Source organism: Prunus mume, linkage group LG4, assembly GCF_029339155.1.
Source record: "Prunus mume cultivar Tortuosa linkage group LG4, ASM2933915v1, whole genome shotgun sequence".
NCBI classification, from domain to species: Eukaryota; Viridiplantae; Streptophyta; class Magnoliopsida; order Rosales; family Rosaceae; genus Prunus; species Prunus mume.
This window is the reverse complement of record NC_142701.1, coordinates 5325255-5347657: the sequence shown is the minus strand read 5'-3', so window position 1 is coordinate 5347657 and position 22403 is coordinate 5325255. Positions and strand designations below refer to the sequence as shown.

General features: G+C 37.0%; 1 protein-coding gene and 1 pseudogene across 2 annotated transcripts; both read left to right on the top strand.

Moving 5' to 3' along the window:
- Window positions 1-3313: 3313 nt before the first annotated feature.
- Window positions 3314-10941, top strand: LOC148917736 (uncharacterized; annotated as a pseudogene). The gene is made up of 11 exons (XR_016125924.1): window positions 3314-4071; window positions 4422-4495; window positions 4637-4785; window positions 5813-5881; window positions 6481-6662; window positions 7508-7645; window positions 8429-8554; window positions 9900-9954; window positions 10035-10149; window positions 10515-10588; window positions 10763-10941. The product of XR_016125924.1 is annotated as an uncharacterized LOC148917736 (transcript).
- A 2445-nt stretch (window positions 10942-13386) lies between these two features.
- Window positions 13387-16224, top strand: LOC148917735 (rac-like GTP-binding protein RAC2). The gene is made up of 7 exons (XM_089049778.1): window positions 13387-13828; window positions 13932-14019; window positions 14643-14752; window positions 14859-14922; window positions 15092-15156; window positions 15283-15348; window positions 15847-16224. The coding sequence occupies exons 1-7, from the start codon at window positions 13730-13732 to the stop codon at window positions 15943-15945; spliced, it is 591 nt and encodes a 196-aa protein (XP_088905904.1). The 5' UTR covers window positions 13387-13729; the 3' UTR covers window positions 15946-16224.
- The last annotated feature ends 6179 nt before the right edge of the window (window positions 16225-22403 follow it).

Genomic DNA, 22403 nt, shown 5'->3' with positions numbered 1-22403 from the left:
CGATGAAGAAGAGGAACAACTGCTTGTAGCAGCGGTGTGTATGATGGATCAATCAAGGCAACACCGTCGTCGTCGTGCCCCGAATGTGACAGACGTAGGAGTCTCGGGGTAAGAATCTCATGGAGGATTATTTTATCCCAAATTCGTTATATCCTGCTTCTAAGTTTCGAGAAAGATATAGAATGCAGCCACATTTGTTCCAAAAAATCATGCATGATATTTGTAATTACGACACATACTTCATTCAAAAGCATGATGTTGGAGCTTGGGTCTTATCCCGAGCAAAACTTACACCGCTGCGAATGCTTGCTTATGGGGCATCTGCAGAGCAGGTGGATGAGATTGCAAGGATGGGAAAATCTACTGTCCTAGAGTGCTTGGTGAGATTTTGTGATGCAGTGGAAAATTTGTACACAAGGGAGTACCTTCGCAAACCCACGCCAAGAGACCTGCAACGGCTTCTACAAAAAGGCGAGGCTCGAGGTTTCAGGAATGATTGGAAGCATCGATTGCATGCACTGGCGGTGGAAGAACGCCTCTACCGCTTGGCAAAGGGAGTATGGAATCGGAAGGGCCAAAAAATATAATTTTGGAGGCCGTAGCTTCATTCGATTGTTGGGTTTGGCATGCCTTCTTCGGGGTTGCCGGATCTCAGAATGACCTCAATGTCCTTGGTCAATCCCCAGTGTTCGACGAGGTATTGCGAGGTCATTCTCCCCAGTCACGTACCAAATCAACAATACCGTTTACTCTGGTGCGTACTACCTTGCCGACGGAATTTATCCTAGGTGGACGACATTCGTGAAAACAATTCCGAATCCCCAATCCGAGAAGGAAAGAAACTTTGCTTCCTTTCAAGAAGGTTACTGAAAAGACGTGGAGAGGTGTTTCGGTATCTTGCAAGCTCGTTGGGCAATTATTAGAGGTGCCGCTCGGATGCTAGATGAGGAGGTGCCATGCGGAGTATTATGATGACTTGCATCATCCTTCACAACATGATTGTGGAGGATGAGTATGACTATGATGCTCAAGAGGTGTTTGAACCCGATGCAATGAACACATCGTTGACAAGAATATATGAAAGGCCGATTGGACCAAATGGACTACCACTGGAGCCCGAACCCTTACTTCGGGATGGTCAATTCAACAACCCCATGATTGATCGGTATCAAGAAATGCAATCTTCATATGTTCACGAGATACGTCAAGGTGACTTGGTCGAGCACTTGTGGGAGATGAAAGGCAATCACAATGGATGAAGTCAAGATTAGTGCTTTGTTTGGAATTATGCTTTGTTAATTATGTTTTATTTTGTGTGTGGTTTTTTTTTTGGAATTATGCTTTTTATTATTATGCTTTTATGTATGGTTTGTTTTGTGTGTTGTTTGCAATAAATGAAGGTTTTTTTGAATTAACATTTGTTTTGATGCTCAAATGTTTTTAATAAATAGTCATTTTATTTAATGCTTTTTTTATTGAATAAAAAGGAAACAATACAACAAATTAAAGGATAATACAACAATACAACATATGGCAAAGGTGTTTCAATACAACCTAATGGTTTTCATCATTTAACCAATCCGTATTGCTAGGTCCGTCGTCATTGAAAAGTTTTTTCTCATCACATCTCTTCGTCGTAACTTCCAATAGGCTTTTGTTTTGGGAGACATATGGCTCGTATCCATGGCCATGATTTTCATCTCTCTATCCTCTATGTCTTTTTCTTGTGCCATTTGTTGTTGCAGAACAAATGCTTCCTCTCGTGCCATGTCCATTTCATCTCTTTTCAAGTCTCTCTCCATTCTTAGTGAGGTGCTCTTAGCTATTTGCTCCAATAATTGTACACATTCATTGGTCGAAGTGCCCCCTCTCTTGGCCTTTGCCGCCTTTCTCCCAATAGGTCTTGGCGGACGTGGCACAAATGGTGACTCCGTTTCCATTGGAGAGTCCAATGGAGAATCGGTTGATGGAGAATCGTGGAGTGGCGTCTCATTCATCACAATCGGCGGACCGGTGGGAATAATTTTGAATCTCGAACAATCCTTCACAATTTCCCAACAATGGAAATGCACGAAACTTTTTTTGCCTTGCCCCATGGCACCGTACCACATTTGTGCTTGTATCATCTATTAAAAATAAATAATTGGAAGTGCAAGAAACAAAAATTATTATGCAAGAAAATATAAACTATTTTGAAATGCAAAAATAAAATTGATTATGCAAGAAAATATAGACAAATTAAAGGTGCACCAAGAAAAAAATATGCAAGAAAAACAAATAGAATATGCAATAAAAAAAAAGTGACATTGAATTGATTAAAATGGCAATTATAAATATTTTACCTCATCGGTCAAATTTTGACCGCTTTGAATGTTCGCCTTTGCTTTTGTCAAGGCATTTCTCCATTTCCCTAACTCTTTATTCAGAAGTTTCCATCTACTAGATAATGCCATTTCGGTCCGAATAGAACCCGATCTTTGACAAAATTCTCCATGAATTTTGCTCCACATGTGATGAAACTTCATCTCATTGCCTGTGATAGGGTCATGACTAATGTTCACCCAAGATTGACACAACGCAATATCTTCATTCGTTGACCACGAGCCTCCGACTTCAATAGAAGATGTCATTCGTTTTTTTTATACAAATGGAAAGTAGTAGAAAAATGTGAGTGGAGAGTAAAAAATATTGGAAGGAGAAGAGTTTGTATGGAGAATTGGTGTGGAAGTGAAAAATGTGAGTGGAGATAAAAAAATATTGGAAGGAGAAAAGTTTGTATGAAGAATTGGTGTGGAATGTTTTAGAAATGTGAGTAAAGAGTAAAAAATATTTGATGGAGAAGAAATTGTATGAAGATTTAGTGTGGGAAGTAAATAAAATGGTTAGATATTTATAGAGAAAAAATACAGAATTTTTGTGTATTTTTTAAAAAAAAATTCAGAATTTTTTCGATTTTTTCAATTTTTTAGCCAAAAACGAGGACCGCTTGATTTCTGGAAAAAGTCATCTGAGCGTCCTCGCCGCGCCACGTGGCAAACACTGTTGAGTCGTGTGGCGTCACGGCCGACGCCGCGGTAAAAAAATTGATCGTTACTACGCGCTGGCGTGACAGCCGACGCTATCCATCTAGGCTTCAGCCGGCAAGACTTGCCCTTGGGCTTCGTCGGGCTGGTGGGACCCACCTCAAAACCGGCTACGGGCCCTGCACTGGAGCTGCCTCGGGCTCCTCTGGCAGCCCTTCACCCAGTTTGGGTTGGGCGCTGGAGGTGCTCTTATAGTGGGCTTTTTACTGAAACAGACCTGGGCACTAGCCCATTGTGAAACTACTGTCTCTTTCACTCGGAGTATGCAAGTAAAACGATGCGTGTTGTAATTGGAGCACCTAACATCGTCTTCTTCACGATTTAGACGCCTCTTCTTCGCAGAGCAACTGCAACTGGAGTTTCGCAGCAGCTGCAAGCGCAACTAAGTTCTTTTCTTCTTCCTTCTTCTTCTTTCTTCTCTACCTCCGAAAGCAGTAAAAACTAGCCTCTGTCGAATCCAGAAGAAGGGGCTAAGTATCTTGCAAAATAAACTCCGCCATATCCTTGACCGTATCGCTCGTGTGTCCATGGCGTATCGAAGGCGTATCGGATGGTCAACATAACAGAAAAGTCCAGGAGGTGTATCGTGTCGGAGGAGTATCCGATACGATCATACGAGCATACCCCTTCTTCCGTCTCAGTTTTTAGAAATGGTGGGGCCGGTGCTTCGCTCTCTCTGGTCCTCCACCCGAAACTGTTTCTCTTCCTCAGCTTCATCCATCGCTCCCAAACCGTACCTACTGCCCCCACGCGCCTCAGCACTCGCACGCGCCTTCTCGGCAGCCACTGCGGCCTCCTATGCTACTTCACCGAGCAGCGCGCTGAACCCAAGCCGGCTCCGCCACGTGGCGGTAATAGCTCATGTTGACCACGGGAACACCACGCTCATGGACCGCCTCCTCCGCCAGTGCGGGGCCGACATCCCCATGAACGCGCCATGGACTCCATCAGCCTGGAGCGGGAGCGCGGCATCACCATCGCCTCAAAGGTCAGTGACTTCCTACAGAAATGCAATGCAAATTGCAATCTAATCTGAGGGCGTGTTTTATTTTTCTTGGATGGATCCGAGGACTTGTTTGGTTGCTGAGAAAATGGAAAACAAGAGCTAATGTCGAGATTTTGTATAGTACCCATATGTAACATTAAAAAATGGATAGGGTGAGAAATGTAGAATGCAACTATGGAATAAAGTCGGGGAACGTCTTTGCTTTTTCAAAATTTATTTGTTCTTTAATTTAGTTTTATTTATTTATTGTCCAAGTTCTTTGTTTTTTACTTTGGTTGATTTTGGTTGTGATAAGGTGAATCTTGATTGAATTACCTTATAACTGTATGTAGGTTACATCAGTTCCGTGGAGGAGTATGAGCTAAACATGGTTGGTACGCCTGGACACGCAGATTTTGGTGGTGAAGTAAGCGACTGCAGCAGACATTCATTTAGACTTCTAGTTGAGAGTGGAAGTCAGAAACACGTTTTAATTTTGTTCTCTAATGGATGAAATTGGTTTTCATTGGTTTTTGTTTAATTTTTTTTTTAATGGATGCATTCATAGGTTGAGCGGGTTGTTGGTATGGTTGAGGGGGCAATTTTAGTTGTTGATGCTGGGAAGGTCGCCTGCGCAGACAAAGTTTGTACTTGCGAAAGCCTTAAAATATGGGCTGCGACCTATTCTTCTTCTAAACAAAGTAGATCGTCCTGCAGGTACTTATTCACACTGGGTGCATCTTTAATTTGCAAAATTGAAGTTATATAATTGCATGAATAATTTTAGGGTGGGGACATTGATAAAGGGAGGACATGAGCAGGTTGGATGGGTTAGGAGGCTTGCTTGCCAAATTACAAATTCACTTTGTTCAAGGAAGACTAAGGGGTCTATCTTTGTTAGTCCAAGTTATTATTGGGTTCTTTGGGTTGTTCTGATTGCCAAATCATTGTTTCACGGGTGAGTTGAGCAAAAAAATGACATTACAATTCTCAATAACTAATTTAATTTAAACAAATATACGTGCTTAGTTAACAATATTGACTTGGAAAGCATTTTGGTTATTGCTAATCTTCATATTACAACTAAATGATTAAGTCAAAGAACAGTATATGGAAATTGTCAGTGACTTCTCATGTTGTAACTTCTACAATTTGGTACTAGAACTCATCCTAGAAATGGATTGGGTAGTTGAAGACTTCAGATTCTGTTGAACTTTTTATTTGGGCTAAGAAATTATTTCTGTATTTGTTCTACTTATTAACTATACTTTCCCAAGTAGTTATTCAAACTTTGGGTTGTGTTTGAGTTGGTCGGGTTTGTCAAACCAAAGTGCTGGTGCTTTGTTTGATAACAAACAAAAGAATGATAGTCAACTTATGATATGTAAACCATATATGTTAACTGTATAAGAAAAGATGAGTTGTGTCAAGATGTTTTGGTGCTTCCTTGAAAGCATTCTGTTTGTGCATAATGTTTCTCTCTGTGTGCTGTGTGTCTGAACTTAATTTGTCTTATGTTTTATTCGGCATCCTGTTTAATTATTATTATCCCCTTTTACCATTTCACTTTACTCTTGCCATGCTTTGTAGGAAGCAGTTTTCATTTATTTAAAAAACAGAAGAAAAAGGAAACAATTTTCATTTAGAAAAAGAACAGCTTCCATCCCTCAGATCATAACTGTTAAGCTGTATTTCCCATTTACTTGGGTTATTGCTAATGTTATTGGTTATTGTGGTTATGCAGTTTCAGAAGAGATGCGTAATGAAGTTGAGAGTTTGATATTCGATCTTTTTGCGAATCTTGGTGCTTCAGGTGTGGAAATATAAGAACAGAATATTGAGATTATAAAATCCCACATCGGGTATTTCCAGCCATTGATTTTGGGTTGGATGCTCTAACTTTAGTATGTTATGAAAATTCATCCACACGTCAGGCCCAATCTGGTCTCACATGCTCCATATTACCAATATAATTTATCTATGTGTCAGGTGAAATCCTGCCACACGTTAGTGAGAATGTTGAGATTTTAAAATCCTACTTTGGGTAGTTCAAGTCTTGCACTATAATAAATATTATCCTGGGCCTCTGCTCATTTTCAATTGGTTTTGAGTTGGATGCTCTAATTTTAACGTGATATCAAAGCCGGCAATTCATTCACGTGTTCAGCACAATTTGCCACATGTGTTTTACACCACCTGATATAATTAATCCACATGTTTGTCTCATTCCTGCCACACGAGGATCCGACATTGGATTGTTGAAACCTTGCATTACCATATATAACATCATGGGCCTCTTCACCCATTACCAATTGGTTATGGGTTGGATGTTCCAACTTTAATTTCCATTGTCTTAACTTTGTATCAGTCAGACGAAAATCTGAATCAAAATATTTCCTATTCTTGATTTAGAGGAGCAGCAAGATTTTCCTGTGCTGTATGCTTCTGCTAAGGAAGGTTGGGCTTCCACCACTTAAACCAAAGATCCACCTGCTGATGCAAGAAATATGTCACGGCTGCTTGATGCCATTATAAGTCATGTTCCTCCACCAACAGCCAATCTTGAGGCACCTTTCCTTTTTTGTGCTGAATATGTAGGTTGAATCCATATTATTTTTTCTGCTTTTGGCTGGTCCTGTTCATATACTTTCCTCCTTGATTTATGAAGTGGTTTCTTTAGAGAATTCTGCTTGTACATTTCAAATTCTGTGGGAAATTTGACCATCCTATAAATGAGGAATAGACAACTGCTAGTAATATTTGAGATTTCAACTAATTGTTAAGGTCTTGGGCACCATAACCAATATCCTCTAAACTAGCTATTAGTGCATTGCTGATTATGATTTTCTTTTTTATCCTCTTCATAATCTTATGATGTGGAAATGCCTTCGTGGATGGATTTGAAAGCTAGGCACAGGTAAAGCTTTTGGAAAGTTTGTTTTCATGCTAATTTAACTTCAGATTTCAATTTTGGAAATTTTATTACATTCCTGGGATTATGTAGATTTAGGATATTGTTCAAACCAAAATCTTCCCAACTGTGGTGAATTCTGAGTTTGTATGATTTTTCTGTTGCTTTATTCTTTATGAATTTGTATGATTTTATTTTTTCTTTTTATTTTTTAGGATTCATGTTGCTTTATGGTTTATTGCTCTATAAATACAAGTTATTGGCAGAAGACTTCAATATTAGTGCATGAAATAGAGTTATTCACACTGGAGCGCAGTTCCACTTTTTATGGATAATACAGCAACACATTGCACATGCAAGATACACATAATTATGCTATAGAACCCATGTCACCGGCTTTGACTTCATGGATAAATAACTTGTTTTTATCTTTTCTGTTCATAACTTGTTTTTATCTTTTCTGTTCATTCCTTTTATTGTTCATGGTGTTGGAAAATTTGAAATAGCATTTATTGGCATTGCTCTAAGGTTTCCATGATGGAACGAGACTTCTACCTTTGACAAATATTGACTGGACGGGTTTCTTCTGGCAGCATTCGTGTTGGTGACAGAGTTCATAGGCTGCGTCACAAAGGTTCTGGGGTTGAGAAAATTGAAGAAGGGAAGGTTTGTGGCTGTAAATTTTCCTCATTGTAGTTTGAGCTCAAGAAATATGTTTCCCGCTTGTAGTGCATCTGTACAATATTTGATTCTTTATCACAATGAGGTTTAACCCATGTTCAGATAAAGCTCTTGTAGAGTTCACTATCAATGTCCTCGTTCCAACCTATATATTATTTGATCTATGTCTATGTGCTGGTTCAGTTAATTTGACTTATCTGAAATGGTGTTAGTTTACTCAGAATGTTCTGTATTTGACTACTAGTGCTCTAAGGCTGTATTTTGTAATTTCTTAATTAGATTATTGAGGCTTATAGCTTTGTTTTTCTCTGACTAAGTATCTAAGATGAAAATATACAACCTCTGAAGCATCCTTGTCTCTCACAGAATAATAGTAAAGTTTGAAAAATTCTTTTGAACTCGTAATAATAGATAGTTCTCTGTTTCCTCTTTCTTCTCATGAACATGTTACAAACATAGACCAATATTTGTGAACATTTTGTTTCAGAAGAAGTTATTACTTTTTAATTTTTTTTAAGGAAGCTTTATTAATCATCACAAATAAAAGAACTATAACATTCTTGAGGCAAATAAAAAATGAACAAAAGCTTATTTCAACGACTTTCTATGAAATATCAACATTAGCTATCATTTTTTACATAATGAAAGAAGCACGACACCAAATTGGAATATTACATTTAATTTTTTTTTTTCTAAACTAGTTTTTTGTTTCTTCTTCTTCCACAGGCAATGGTACTAATTTACAGGGTAACTGCTTACTTTTTGTAGGTTGTGAAACTATTGAAAAAGAAGGGAACACAGATGGCCCTAATTTATAGTGCTGGAGCTGGTGACATAGTATCCATGGCTGGGTTGGCAAGTCCATCTATTGGCCATACGGTCACAAACGTTGAGGTATATTAGTGGAAATTATGTCTATGGCCTTCACAAGTCTTTTTATTTTCTTCTCTTTGGTCACTCGCTTAATCAACTGATCTTCCCATTATTGTTTTTTTTTACCTATTTTCTTTTTTAAATCTGAATATATAATTACTTCACTATATATTTTCATGTATCCCTTGTACTTCCGTTCCTACCTTGAGAAGGCTTGATACTGGGGCTTTCGCTAAGGTTTTTCAGTCCCTTTCTTGCAGAGTCATAGGCATTCACTTTGGTTCCCTTTTAATATAATTATTTAAACTGATCCTAGTTTGTGTTAACAAATTATTAATGGCCGTTGTATAAGGCAAAGTGTAGGTGCTTTGAATCTTGTTTAACATTTGAGTTTGAACTTTTCAAATAAAAATTAAGGCTGCTTGTACCGTGGTAAAGCATTTCATATTTTGATATTTTGATATTCTCTGTACATACATTTGATATTCCGTTTGTTCAATTGAAATAGTTTCGGCGCATATAGTGATGTAGAAGTTTATTACTTTAAAGCAAAGTTATGAGAAGTTCTCACCATAGTGGGATTGCTTGATGTAATGCAGTTCAGTGAGGACTGTGGATATTATGGTAATGGGTGGGAATGCATTCTTGCACAGTTAAGGGTGGTACCAATAGAGAACAAAATGATTTTTTTTTTGGGTAATTGAGGACAATATGAATTGAAACTTAGTCTTGTTAGACAATTTATGACTAATGGCATGTTTACTTACAAGTAATGGGAATAAGAAGAAAGGGAATGATTGCCATTCTTGACTTCCCTTGTGTTTATTGACACATAAAAAAATCATTTAATACACATTCCCACCTTAAAATCCTTAATCAAATACCCCAAAACCAGAAATCAAATGAACTAAGAGGGGATAGTTGATCTGATTCCCATTCATTGTTTATTATCATGCCAGAAGTGTGTAAAAAGTATTTTAATTTTAATTCTTATGTCATAAAAGTACTTGTCGTTATTTCTTGGTTGAATTGGATTTCTGATTCCCAATGTTTTGTTTCATGCCTTGGAAAAAAGGTCTTGTGTTATAATTTTACTTTAACTGATATCCTTTAAAAAAAAAAAAAAATCAGTGATTATACAGTAGCAGGTCCTATTTTCTAAAATTCATCTTGTTATATCTACTGTGCGTGCATTAGTGTATGTGTATAGAAAATTAGGAACGCTACGCAATATAACTAGTGATATAGCGCACTATGTGAGCATGATTTAAAACACTGATATGTGCACACGCATTATTCTTGGTTTTGTTGAATTACTCATTTTGACAGCTTGAGCAAAGTTTTTAGTTTTTTGGTACTGAATCAGGTATAAAACGGAGAATGGTCTAAAGCTTGAGCCAATTGAAGAAGTTACTATTGAGGTAAGGAATTGCAGATCTGAAAATTGTGTTGTTCGTTTCAACAATTGAGACTCATGTGTTATTGTTGCCGGTAAATGAAGAGCATGTCGGGTTAGTTATGGAAGCCTTATCTCATAGGCGAGCTGAGATTGTTGACATGGGTCCTGTTCCAAGAAGTGTTGACAGGACTAGATTGTCTTTGACATGTCCATCAAGGTTCTCTTACCATCTTAATGTCAATCCTTCTTTCTGCCTCATTGAGCCTATATTATTTTGCCACGTAAGCAATAATTATCTGTTTAGCATTTGATAGTTTGTACTGTTCATACATTTTTCCATATTGATGGTCATCAGAACGAAAATCACTGTGTCCATGTACTCATTTGGTCTTGTGGTGACTCTTTACCATTATTGCACATCTAATGTTCCATTGCATAATCTTTAACCATGTTTTATCTATGCAGTCAACTAGTTTCATCATCATTTATGATTTATATCTGGCCTAGTGATTTATAGTTTCATTGGCGATACATTCCATTTAAATAATAGAAATTGATCTTCTTTTGTGTTGTATTCTTCAGGGGTCTGGTTGGTTACAGAAGCATATTTAGCAGTGACACACGTGGAACTGGATTTATGCATCGCGCTTTCTTAAGTAAGATTTTCCCGTCTTGTTACTTTTATCTCTCCATTCCCTTTGCATTTCGGTTTTGCCTTTAAATCTGTCATGTAACTGGGGTCTCGTTAGGGAGGTAATTCTTTTCCTAGTTGGTCATCACCTTGTTCTACATTTTCTGGTTGCTTGGATTTAACATGGTTCTCTGTCCAGGTCTATACCCTGACATATGGATGTGCTTGTGTTTGTGTCCGGACTCCTGTGCCTATATGTATATGTAGTGATGTATGCATGCATGTATAACTCATGCATATGTATGTTTACATAATCTTAGTGTATGATACTTATGCATCTGATGAACATAAAATAAGAATTGAATTTTTTTTATTTTATATTGTGTTTATTTTCTTAAATGTGTATTTTTATAAATCTGATTCTCAGCCTGGTTAATAACAGTTATTATGGTTCAATCGAGATGGGAAGAAAAGAATAAGCACAAAAATCAAAAGAGAAAACCTTAACCAACAGATAGAACAGCAACACAGAAAGCACTCAGCACAGTACTCCCCCTCCAATGAAGAAAAATAACACTAAAATTAATGTTCTTGAAATGTTTTTTACAGAGAAGTCCGGAAATAATTTCGTGATAGTACCTTTTCCAATCAGTTTAAAACCAAATGAAGCAACTTTCAGTGTTTTTTCTGACCAAAAAAAAAAAATTACTTTCAATTTTTCCTTTTTCCCCTAGATTGTAAAATAGTTTTTCTGTAAAATGTAACAGTGACTTGGAGGTTGCATTTCTGGACTTGGTAGCTTAGCTTTTGCTCGAATCAATTGCATGGGACAGTGACTTGGAAAACAGTGCAGCAAATGCTTATATTATACTGCTCTTAAGTGTAACTGGCATTGCGCATTGTCTATCGGGAATTGTTGCATTTACAATAAGTCAAGAAAACGTGCGTTATTTGTGAAATATAGTTATGTATGTGTATAATACGCGAATAATAAGTTTGCACTCAAAGAAACACTTATTCTTTCGTATTTTTGCGAAGTATAAGGAACCTCTGCAATTAAATATTACCACCATTTGACAAACAAACAAAAAATCAACATAAAATACTTATTAAAGATGCTCCCTTTTGCATAAGTTTCATAACATGTAAATATTGAAAAATATGGAAATCTATTTTTTATATAGAAAAATCCGTTTCATTAAACCACAAAAAATTGGGAAGAAAGAATGTATCAATGTGGTCTCGTTAAAACCTTACCAAAGAAAATCTGGGACAAAACTCCGGGGTGGGAAACCCGATTCCCTCGCGTATGAGATATCTCGTTCATGGAGGCTAAACTGTGCAATACGATGAGCAGAGTATTAGCCTGGCGGGGAATGTAGGAGAGAACAGTGGAAGGTACACGCTGCAGAAGAGTGCGAATTCCCTCCACCAAACTCCCTTCCGGAGCTAAACAGACTTCCTCGTTGTTAATCAATTGTACAACATTCAAACAATCAGTTTGAACAAACAGAGGCACAAATCCTGCGTCCAATGCAAAGAGTAACCCATTCTTCAGCGTGTAGAGCTCCGTGGCAAGGATATACACCATGCCAGGAGCTCGCATAGCCACAGCTCCAAGTTAATTCACCATTGGGATCACGAAGCACAAAACCAACCCCCTTCGATCCATCTTTCATATCTACAACCTCATCCACATTTAGTTTTAAAAAACCACTGGGGGGCTGCCACCGTACCGTAATAGTTGGCATGGTGGAACTCCTATGATGACATTCAGTTTTACGTCTAACCTAAGCATCATAGCTCCTTACCTGTTCCAGCAATCTACCTTGGAAAGTTGGATTATAACCAAACAAAATAGCATTGCGCTCATTTCAAAACAGCCAAACTGTAATTTCAAATACGGGTAATTGGTCCCCAGAGAACACCTCCAGCGCCGCTACAAGTAGAGATTTCGGCTCATGACTTTGTGATATAAGAGGCATAACAGAAAGCCCCACCCCCTTCCAGGCTTGTCGACTGCTGTCACAATCAAATATAGCATGGGTGGATGTTTCAAGAGCAGTAAGGCAACGAAAACAAACAACATCAGTGATCAGCCTGCGCCGATAAAGTACATCCCTCGATGGGAGAATATTCTGCCCAAATCTCCATATATAAAGCAAAAATTTTGGAGGCACCTTCAGCTCCCACAAGTGTTTCCATAGTTTGTTGACAAAAGATGAACTAGCCCAATCAGCAGCTATATTACTAGCAAGTCGTTGATGTTCCGTAGCAACCCAATATCCACTTTTTACACTACATATCTACCTGTAGATAGTTAACTTGAAAGTTAAAACCATGTAGTGCTTTTCTCCATCAAAAGAATCCGAAGTCAAACATACAACGAAGATTAGATGGAATATGCAATCGACGGCTCCAGTAATTTCTATTTTATTCTTTTTGGGATTTGTAACCCCTTCTTCTTCTTCTTTTTCTTATTACATGCATCGATGATGATTATTTGGTCAACTAAGCAATGGTTTTTTTGCCAATAGGTCTAGCCAAGTAAAAAAATGTCTTAATTTGTAGATTAGTAGTCTCAAGTTTAGACTCCAATGATATATATCTTGATAGTGTGCGTGAGAAAACCTCCCCTTATTTTATAACTTAGAAAAAAAAACAAAAAAAGTATTAAGCAATATTATTTTTTGTATAGGTAAGTAAGCAATGTTATATTTCCACAATACTCATGATTAAACATCTCCCTTCTCCCATACTTAACCAACTAACACTAACACCAAACACCAAACTCCTCCTTTATTGGTCTTTAGCCTCTCTGGCCTCCCCTTAAAGAAACAGAAAAGCCAATGGCAATCATAGTAAAACAATAAAGCAGCAAAGCTAATGGAAGTGGGTGGTGTGGTGGTCCTCCCCTTATTAATTGTCTCCTTGCCCTCCATTTCTATTCAAAATTCAAACTCAACCCAGCTCCCAGATCCCTAGCCTCCCTCTTCCTTCCTACTTCTCTTCTCTTTTCTCTGAGTGCTCCACTTAACATTTTTTAACAGAGAAGTTTATAGTTGAGGAAGAGAGGCAGCCGAGAGGCTTGTGTCAATGGAAGTGGACAGAGAAGAGAGAAGGGTAATTTGGTAATTGAGAGCAGAGGGTGAGTGAAGCAAAGAAAATGAGCACAGCTAGATTCATCAAGTGTGTCACTGTTGGAGATGGAGCTGTTGGGAAGACATGCATGCTAATCTCTTACACCAGCAATACCTTCCCCACTGTAAGATTAAGCATGAATATATGCTAATCAATGTTTCATGGTTATTTATTTAAATTGTGATCTTTCCCATTTTTATATTTTTAAATTTTAATTTATTTTATAGGATTATGTGCCTACAGTGTTCGACAACTTTAGCGCTAATGTGGTGGTGGATGGCAGCACAGTTAACCTTGGATTATGGGACACTGCAGGTAATTAAGTAATTGCTTTGCTTCTGTATGTGGGTGCTTTGTTCTTGAATTACTTGCTACTGTGGTGAAGAGATTATCAAGGTCATATATACTTGTTGAAGTACTGACCTAAACTACAAAGAAAAAAAAAAGACAGAAAATAAATTTCAATTGAGTTGCTGCAATGAATCATGCTAGATGCTCTTTCTGATTTCATAGAAATTACAACAATGCATGCAATATTTATTGGGGGATGGGGAAATCAAAGACACAACCTCGGTTGTATGAGTGATTGTTGTTAACTACTTGAACTGCAAACTCCTTCTCATAAGGATAGAGATTACAATGTTCTTTGTTCATATGCTTTGGCAGTTTCTGGCTCTGTCAATCACTATCTGGATTATTGAACTTGTGGATTTTGCATAAATTAAGTGGTGTTAGTTTGATAACCTAACTTCTAAGAAAAAGAAAAGAAAGAAAAGAAAATAGAGATTGTTTAGTTTGAACATTTGATTTTTTGAACCCGTCAATTTTGCATAAAATGATATGGTTAGTTTGACAAACTGACTAGAATACATCTGCAAAAAAGATTACTTGTATTTTCAATATGCACGTGCTTATTGTATGTGCTCTTCGGAATTCAGGACAGGAAGATTACAACAGGCTGAGGCCTCTGAGCTATAGAGGTGCTGATGTGTTCTTGTTGGCCTTCTCTCTCATCAGCAAAGCCAGCTATGAAAACATTGCCAAGAAGGTTTGTTAAACATTTCAATATTTTGATTTATTCTTTTACTTGTATTTTTGTACTCTTAGCAGTCAGAATCTAATATGCACATCAACTTTTATTGTTTGACACCCAGTGGATACCTGAGCTGAGGCATTATGCTCCAACAGTCCCCATTGTGCTTGTGGGAACCAAACTTGGTATGTGTTATTTATAGTAGATAAAAGTCATAAAAAGCACAAAATGTGCGTATAATATATGTGTGCGTGTGTGCGCTCTCGTGTGCACGCATTTCTGTGTTTTTGGTTGCTTGTGGATGAACACTAGAATTTGATCTTGATGTAATTCTGATAGTAATTTTGGCTGCAGATTTGCGGGAGGACAAAGAGTATTTGATTGATCATCCTGGTGCTACACCAATATCAATTGCACAGGCAAGTTAACTTACACAATAAAGGGCATAGGAGTTGATTGTCTGTCCTCTTTATCTTGCTTTCTAACAGACTACTTCCTACTGTCAATTCTTGAACAATGAAATGTTCTTCAATGTTCTTGAGCAGGGTGAAGAGCTGAAGAAGGCAATTGGTGCTGCTGTTTATATAGAGTGCAGCTCCAAGACTCAGCAGGTTTGCTTAATTTCCTAGTGCTTATTATTAAATATAACACTCTAATTAGCTCATTATTTGAATTTGATCTGATCTTTAAAACTCAAACTAGGATTACACAGAAAACTCAAATTATTTGGTTATACTTATAACTAGAACTTGATCTGATGTATCTATTTAGAATGCTGCTACATTTTCTCAGTTCTTATGAAAACTCCTTTTCTCCAAGAGTTTTTTAAAAAAAAATTTTAATGTAGGGAATCCCTTTCATGTCTAAAGTCATGGAAACAGACTCTATTTTCTTTTGGTAGCAAATATGATGCAAAAGGCCAAAAGTTCTCTCTGCCTACAACTTTAACTGTGATTTAAAAGTATTGTTTCCCTTTACTCTGTTTACAAATGATTAACCAGGCTTTATACAGATAGTGTAGTTAGTCAATAATCATTACACTAATTACGAATGTCAAGGCTGTGATCAAGTGCTCAAACTAACTTACTGTTCTCTGGCTTGAACTTTAGAATGTGAAGGCTGTGTTTGATGCTGCCATCAAAGTTGTTCTGCAACCCCCTAAACCAAAGAAAAGGCGACGGAAGGCGAGGCATTGTGTGTTTCTCTAAATTTTCATGTTACTTTTCTCTCTTGTAACAACCACAGTTCCTCTTCTAAGTCCTCATTTTCCATTTATGCCAGTACTCTTGGCATTTGTTGTTTTTCATTTTCTGCTTGTATTTTCGCTTATGTAATATTATTGTGTTCCATACTTCTTGTGGACTATAAAGAAGGCAAATATGTTGTAATCTCAGTGCTCAAGCAAAGCAAGATAGCACTGGACTGAGGCAGATAGTGGTCTGTATGCCCTATTATACCATACAGAATTTTTTTAATTTTTTTCCCAACTGTGAAGGCCACACAAAGCCCACCTTACTATCCCTTTCTCTTTCTTGTCTGCTAGCCTCTCTCCCCGTGCATGAAGCCTTTTTTTACTTTAATCAAATAGTACTTGTCTTGAGTAAAGTATTAAAACAGTTTTGCAACAAAACAGTAAGACAAATGAGAAGAATTGTACGGTTAAGATGAAGAGCGGAATACATAAATTATATAAGAAAACTAGACAGAGCCTTAACCCACTGGCCACGACAAAGCAAAATATTATTTGAGTTTTGATTGGACGGGGGAAAGTAATAGAGAACCTCAATCTCTACCCTTTGTAGTTTAGACTATTACTTATATTTGTAAAAAAGAAAAAATACAGAAAAAGAATAAGTGGCTATGTGGTTTTGTGCTATAACTTGAAAGAATGTGAAGCTAATACGATTGGCGGAATCTTAATTTTTTTTTTCTCATTTACCTTGTTTAATTTTTAACATATTAGTTTGGGAGCTATAGTTTTCACACACAAAATAGTTTACTAATTTGGAAGATAGATATACAATTTAACCTAATTAATATAAGATCAATTAATAGAGATACAATTTTTACTCTTTTGTTCTTCTTAAAAGAAGATTTTTGTGTTTAATTCTTTGCCAACCAAGTCTAACCTAGTAGAAAAGGGGCTTCACTTGCATATCAATAGTTTCATGTTCGAACCCCCATGATGGCACCTTAACAATGTGTGTGTCTGTAAAAAATCTCCTCCCCATTATCGCTTTTCTTTTTGTTGCCAAAGTTAGAAAGAGGGAGGGGGAATTTCACTCACACACGTACCATGAGGGCTTGAACCCAAGATCACTTGGGAGCACACCAAACACCTAAGTCAATCTAACTAACACCTCATTGGTTAAAAGAAGATTTTTGAGTTAATAATTTTAGTAAGAGAAAAAAATTTAGAAAATGTCACCTAAGCTTGGATTCTGAGCCTCTACATTTACACACAATGTATTTATCCGCATTTTGCAACATCTAAGTCATTCCAATAAGGGGCTTTGGTTTAAACTCAATAAATACTTTAATAATGTGAAAGATAATAACATAATTTTTCCAATTCTAGATAAGGTCAATAACTAAAATATATCATCCAATTTTACAATAATGCAATAAAAAAAAATCCTAAAATTACACACATTACCGATCCTTCAGTATTTTAACAAATTCATTTAAAATCAATCACCTTATTCCATACACCCTTGTGAAAGGATTGGCCTAAAGGTTGGGACGCACTTTGATTGGTGGTGCGAAAACCAAGTATCAACAGATAACGAAACCCAAACAAGCCCTTAATTTAAGCTAAGAAAATCAAATTACTTAAAAACCCTTAATTAAAACGAAGCCCCTAATTAATAACCATAATTTAACTAGCCAGCACCATTTTCAAACCTATAATAAACTTAGCCAAACCCCTAAATTCAAAGCTCTAATCTACTACCAAACTTATTAGAAAACTTGAATTAATAACTTTATTAAAGCCAACGAGGTCTAAACTAATGGAAAAGTGCTTTAACTTGCAGACTAGCTAAAAAAACTTTAATCTCCATGGCACCAGTGTGTGTGTGAGAAACCCTCTCCCCATATAGTTTTATCACTTGTACTAAAAAAATACATAAAAAAAACTTAATAAAAAACCCCTAATACTTTATAATAAAGACCTTAGAGCATGTACAATCATGCTCTCTATTTTTTAGTTAAAATTTAGCTAAAAACATACAAAAACTATTTAGGAGCTCTCTATAAAATAACTCCAATCATACACTCTAATTTAGGGAGTCATAAATGCTATAACTCTTTTTTAATTGGTCAATCTCTATTTTAAAAAATAAAGTTAGCATTAATTAAAGGTTTAAAATACTCATAAAATAAAGCAACATTAAATTATAGGGAACCACTAGAAATCATTTCTCTCTCCTCATATTTAGGAGCTCCTATAAGTCACTCTATTTTAGGATGTGGATAGGGAGCATGGTTGGAGTTGTAATTTTCCAATAACTCCCTAAAATTTGTCTAAGGATGTGGTTTAGGAGGCCCATTATAAAATAAATTTTTTTTTTTTTTTTAAAAACTCAATTCAAAACTAGTAGAAACCCCAATCAGCACCCTTTATCAATATCCAAAACTAATTTAAACATAATACCTAAAATTGCAGGCATACACAAAATGGCGCAAATGATATTTACCTACCGAGTGACGAGAGGAGACAGAGGTGAGGGCAATCTCCTGGAGAGTGGAGGGATTGGTGGTGGTTATGTGGAAGAGAAAGGTGCTTCAATCAAATAATAGAGATGGAGAAGATGATTGATGAGGAGGAGAGAACAGAGATGAGAGGGAATCAAAATTTTGTAAGAGAGAGGAAATGAGAGCTCGAAAGCGAGAGTTGATCAAATGGAAAAAAAAGAAAAGGCGACTCCGATATTTCCGTGGGCTGTGATAACAGCCAATTCTAGTGTAATGTAGAACTAGCTATTTTAAAGAATAACATATTGCCACTTGTTTACTATAACCAATCATAGCTTGACATGTGTACATTATAAAGAGTAGAAATATGTATAAATATATGTCGGTTCTATTTGGTAACATATGCTTTGGAAAGTTAGGGTACAACAACCGCCTTCGATATAAATCGAGTTGGTCCCAAAAACCGAACTTTTTGATTTTTTTTCTTCCTCTATTTTGGCTGCCGCGACCTAGAGGGAAACGTCTTAAACCCTATTGGAATGGGAGGGTTGTTGCTTCATTCTCTATGGTCCTCACTCGCTTCAGAGATACCCTTAGAGTTCTATCCTGAATGGGAGGGTTATTGAGTCAAGTCAAGAAGAAGAAAAAGAAAGTCCCACAAAGGAATCTTGGACAATGGGCACAAGTCTTGAGCTTTGTAAGGGCCAATAGCAAAGAGACTATCCTTAATTTCCTGGTCACTCACACTTTTACCCAAGTTAGCAACTCTTTCTATTCTTCATCTTCATCCATCGCCCCAAATCATGCTTACTGACCCCATGAGCCTCTACACTTGCATGTACCTTCTCGGCAGCCATTGTGGCCTCTTATGCACTTTATTGAGCATCGCGTTGAACCCAAACTGGCTGCATAATATGGCGGTAATAGTTGAAGTTGACCATGACAAGACCACGCTCATGGACCTCATCCTCCCCCAATGCGGCGCCGACATCCCCCATGAACGTCCCATGGACTCTATCAGCCTCGAGTGCGAGAGCGACATCACCATTGTGTCAGAGGTTAGTGACTTCGTACAAAAATGCAATGCAAAATGCAATCTAATCTGAAGACATGTTTTATTTTTCTTGGAAAGATCCTAGGACTTGTTTGGTTTTGGCAGTATTGTCCACGATTTGCTAACACAACATGAATTTGTAAGAAAAAATAAGTATTCAGGTTTGACTAAATGGGTCGGGTTGAAAACAGGTAGACCCTTTAGCCACTCGTTAAGGGCAAATGTATTTTTATAAATTTTTAAACCTTTCATTTTTCTTTTTCTTTTTTTCTTACCTTTCTTCTCTACCTAACACACACACTCTCTCTCCCACATACTTTGTTCTTCATTTCCTCACAGACAGATAATCCCAAATAATTTTACTTGCAAAATAAAAAGGAAAGGGCTACTTATGCATACATGTGGTCTGATGTCCTATAGTTTCTTAGCAACCAAACACCCTACCAAACCCTTATAAACGAAAACGAGGAAAAAAAAAAGAAATCAAACTTAAAAATTAAACACTTAAAAATACAAATTTTTAATCTAAAAGCCCAATTGCTATGAAATCAACAAGAATTCTATAGTGAAGGCATTATGTATGGCCTTTAGGTGAGGCTCTATCTCTTAACCATTGGATTAAATTGGTTAGCCTAATCCAACGGTTAGGAGATATGACCTCACCTAAAGGCCACATATAAGGAGAAAAACTTCTCGGGCACGAGGATGCTAGGGTAAGGACTCCAACTAAGTATCCCCAACCAATCAGTTATCAACAGTTGTCACCACAATATGAAAGAATTATTTTTTGGCCACGTTTACTCCATCCTTCGTGAGTCCATCATTGCAACTCAAAGCTGCTCTTCTTCTCTCTCATCTCTCACTGGCTCTCTCTTTGTCTCTAATCTCACTCTCTCGTCCCCTGCAATTGAAATCCTCTCTCCTCTCTCAGCTATTGTCTCTCCCTCCCCTCCCCTCTCTCTCTCTCTCTCTTTCTCTGTGTCTTTGTCTCTGTCTCTGTCTCTGTCTCTTTTTCTCTCTCTCTCATCTCACTAGCTCTCTATCTGACCTTTTCTTTCTTTCTCTTCGCATAAGAAATTCTAGAGGTTGGCCTTCAGATATGATGTTAGCCACATGAATTTTGGGACGTTGGCAAGGTCGCCGCCTCCATTATTGTCGGTGTGAAGAGAGAGATAGAGAGAGATGAGAGTGAGAGAGTTGGTGAGGAGAGATGTAGACAATGATGAAGGAAGGACACAGGAGGATGAAGGATGGTAGTGTAAAGCGTTGCCACCAAGGCGATTCTTTGTGGCGGGAGCCATCGGAGAGAATGAAGCGTCAACACCGAAGCTAGCTACTATAGGTGGGGAGCAGATCGGAGAGAAATGACTTAATGTTGGTCTAACCAATTTTTTTTTTTTTTTTTTTAAAGAGTGATATCCAGCCATCAAGAAATTACTAATTCGGGATACTTAGTTGGAATGCTTACCCTAGCATCCCCATGCTAGGGAAGTTTTTCTCATATATAAGGTCCTCACTGTAGAATGACTCATCAAATTAAATAGAGGCTATTTGAATACAATGAAATTGAAGAGTAATCAGAAAGGGCAGGGCGTTGAAAGGGGGTTAAGATAGAGTGCGGGAAAGAGGCCTTTTTTTCTTTTGGGGGTGTAAAACTCAAATCTCTTAATAGCATACAGACTGTCTCAAACTCAAATGAAGAGCAATAGCAAACACAACAAAAGAGCCAATTATTGGCAAGACCAAATAACTACAGATCGAATGATATGCAAGTATTTGATTGATTCTTGAGTGGTCTTGGAAATTGGGAGAGGGGTTGTGCAACACAATGTTTGATATATATATATATATACAGTCCCTTTCTATTAACATATCCTTCAAACCTTTGGGGTCCTCTACAAATTTTTTTTCAATCATCTAAATTATCTATTTTTTAAGTCTACATTCATAGATCATTCTTGCGAAAAATTAGACAAATTGGAAACCGTTTCAATATCTAATTGTGTCCTACAAAATCAATGAATACGGTGCTTCAAGAAGATACCAAAATTTTAGTAGTTTAATTAAGTGGTCAAATGACATTAGATTCAAGTGAATTTTTTTTTTTGGGTAGAGATGATCTTTGAATGAGTATCTACAAAATAGACAATTTGGATTAGTGAAATACAATACGGAGTGTGCCCTACAAGAGTGTCCCTCAAATAAGCTTATTTGAGGAATCACTCAACTGAAGCTCCCTGTATATATAGTACATTCTTGAAGCATGATGTTTATTGATTTTGTATGACACAATTTTGTATCGAATGGTTTTTGATTTGTCTAATTTTTTGCAAGGATGATCTTTGAATGTAGACTTAATAAATAGATGGTTTGGATCGTTGAAAAAAAATTCGTAGGGGACCTTGAAGGGTGTCCTTCAAATAAAATTATTTGAGAGATCTCCCAAAATATATATATTTCAGTTTATCTATTTATTTTATTCTTAACAGATAAAACAGATCGTTTCGTGCTATTCGTGAATTGTAATAGGTCGTGTTCGTATCGTGTATTTTTCATCAATTAACTTAACGGGTCGTGTCGTGTCAACCCATTAATGACATGAACACTACATTACAAACATGACCTGTTTGCTAGGTCTACTTTAACCCTATTGGTCAGAAACAACAACATAAAACCCAAACAAGTGTACATAACTCGGCCATTTCTTTTAGTCTATGTTGCATAGATACAGATACGGGTACGCTGATACAACAAATCTCCAAAAAATAGGATACAGTTACAGATACAACACCGATACAGCAATTAAAATAATATATATTTTAGAAAATAATATAAATAAGTCAATAATGGGCCCAAATAATTATCAAAAAGTTTGGGCCTCTGGGTTGGGCTTACTTATAATAACCCAATTTGGTT

What these genes read in the sequence shown, in the direction of transcription:
- LOC148917735 (XM_089049778.1), top strand. Translation starts at nt 13,730, where the DNA reads ATGAGCACAGCTAGATTCATCAAGTGTGTCACTGTTGGAGATGGAGCT. An exon ending in CCAGCAATACCTTCCCCACT is followed by an intron (nt 13,829 to 13,931) that starts GTAAGATTAAGC and finishes TTTATTTTATAG; the next exon opens with GATTATGTGCCTACAGTGTT. An exon ending in GCTTGTGGGAACCAAACTTG is followed by an intron (nt 14,923 to 15,091) that starts GTATGTGTTATT and finishes TTTTGGCTGCAG; the next exon opens with ATTTGCGGGAGGACAAAGAG.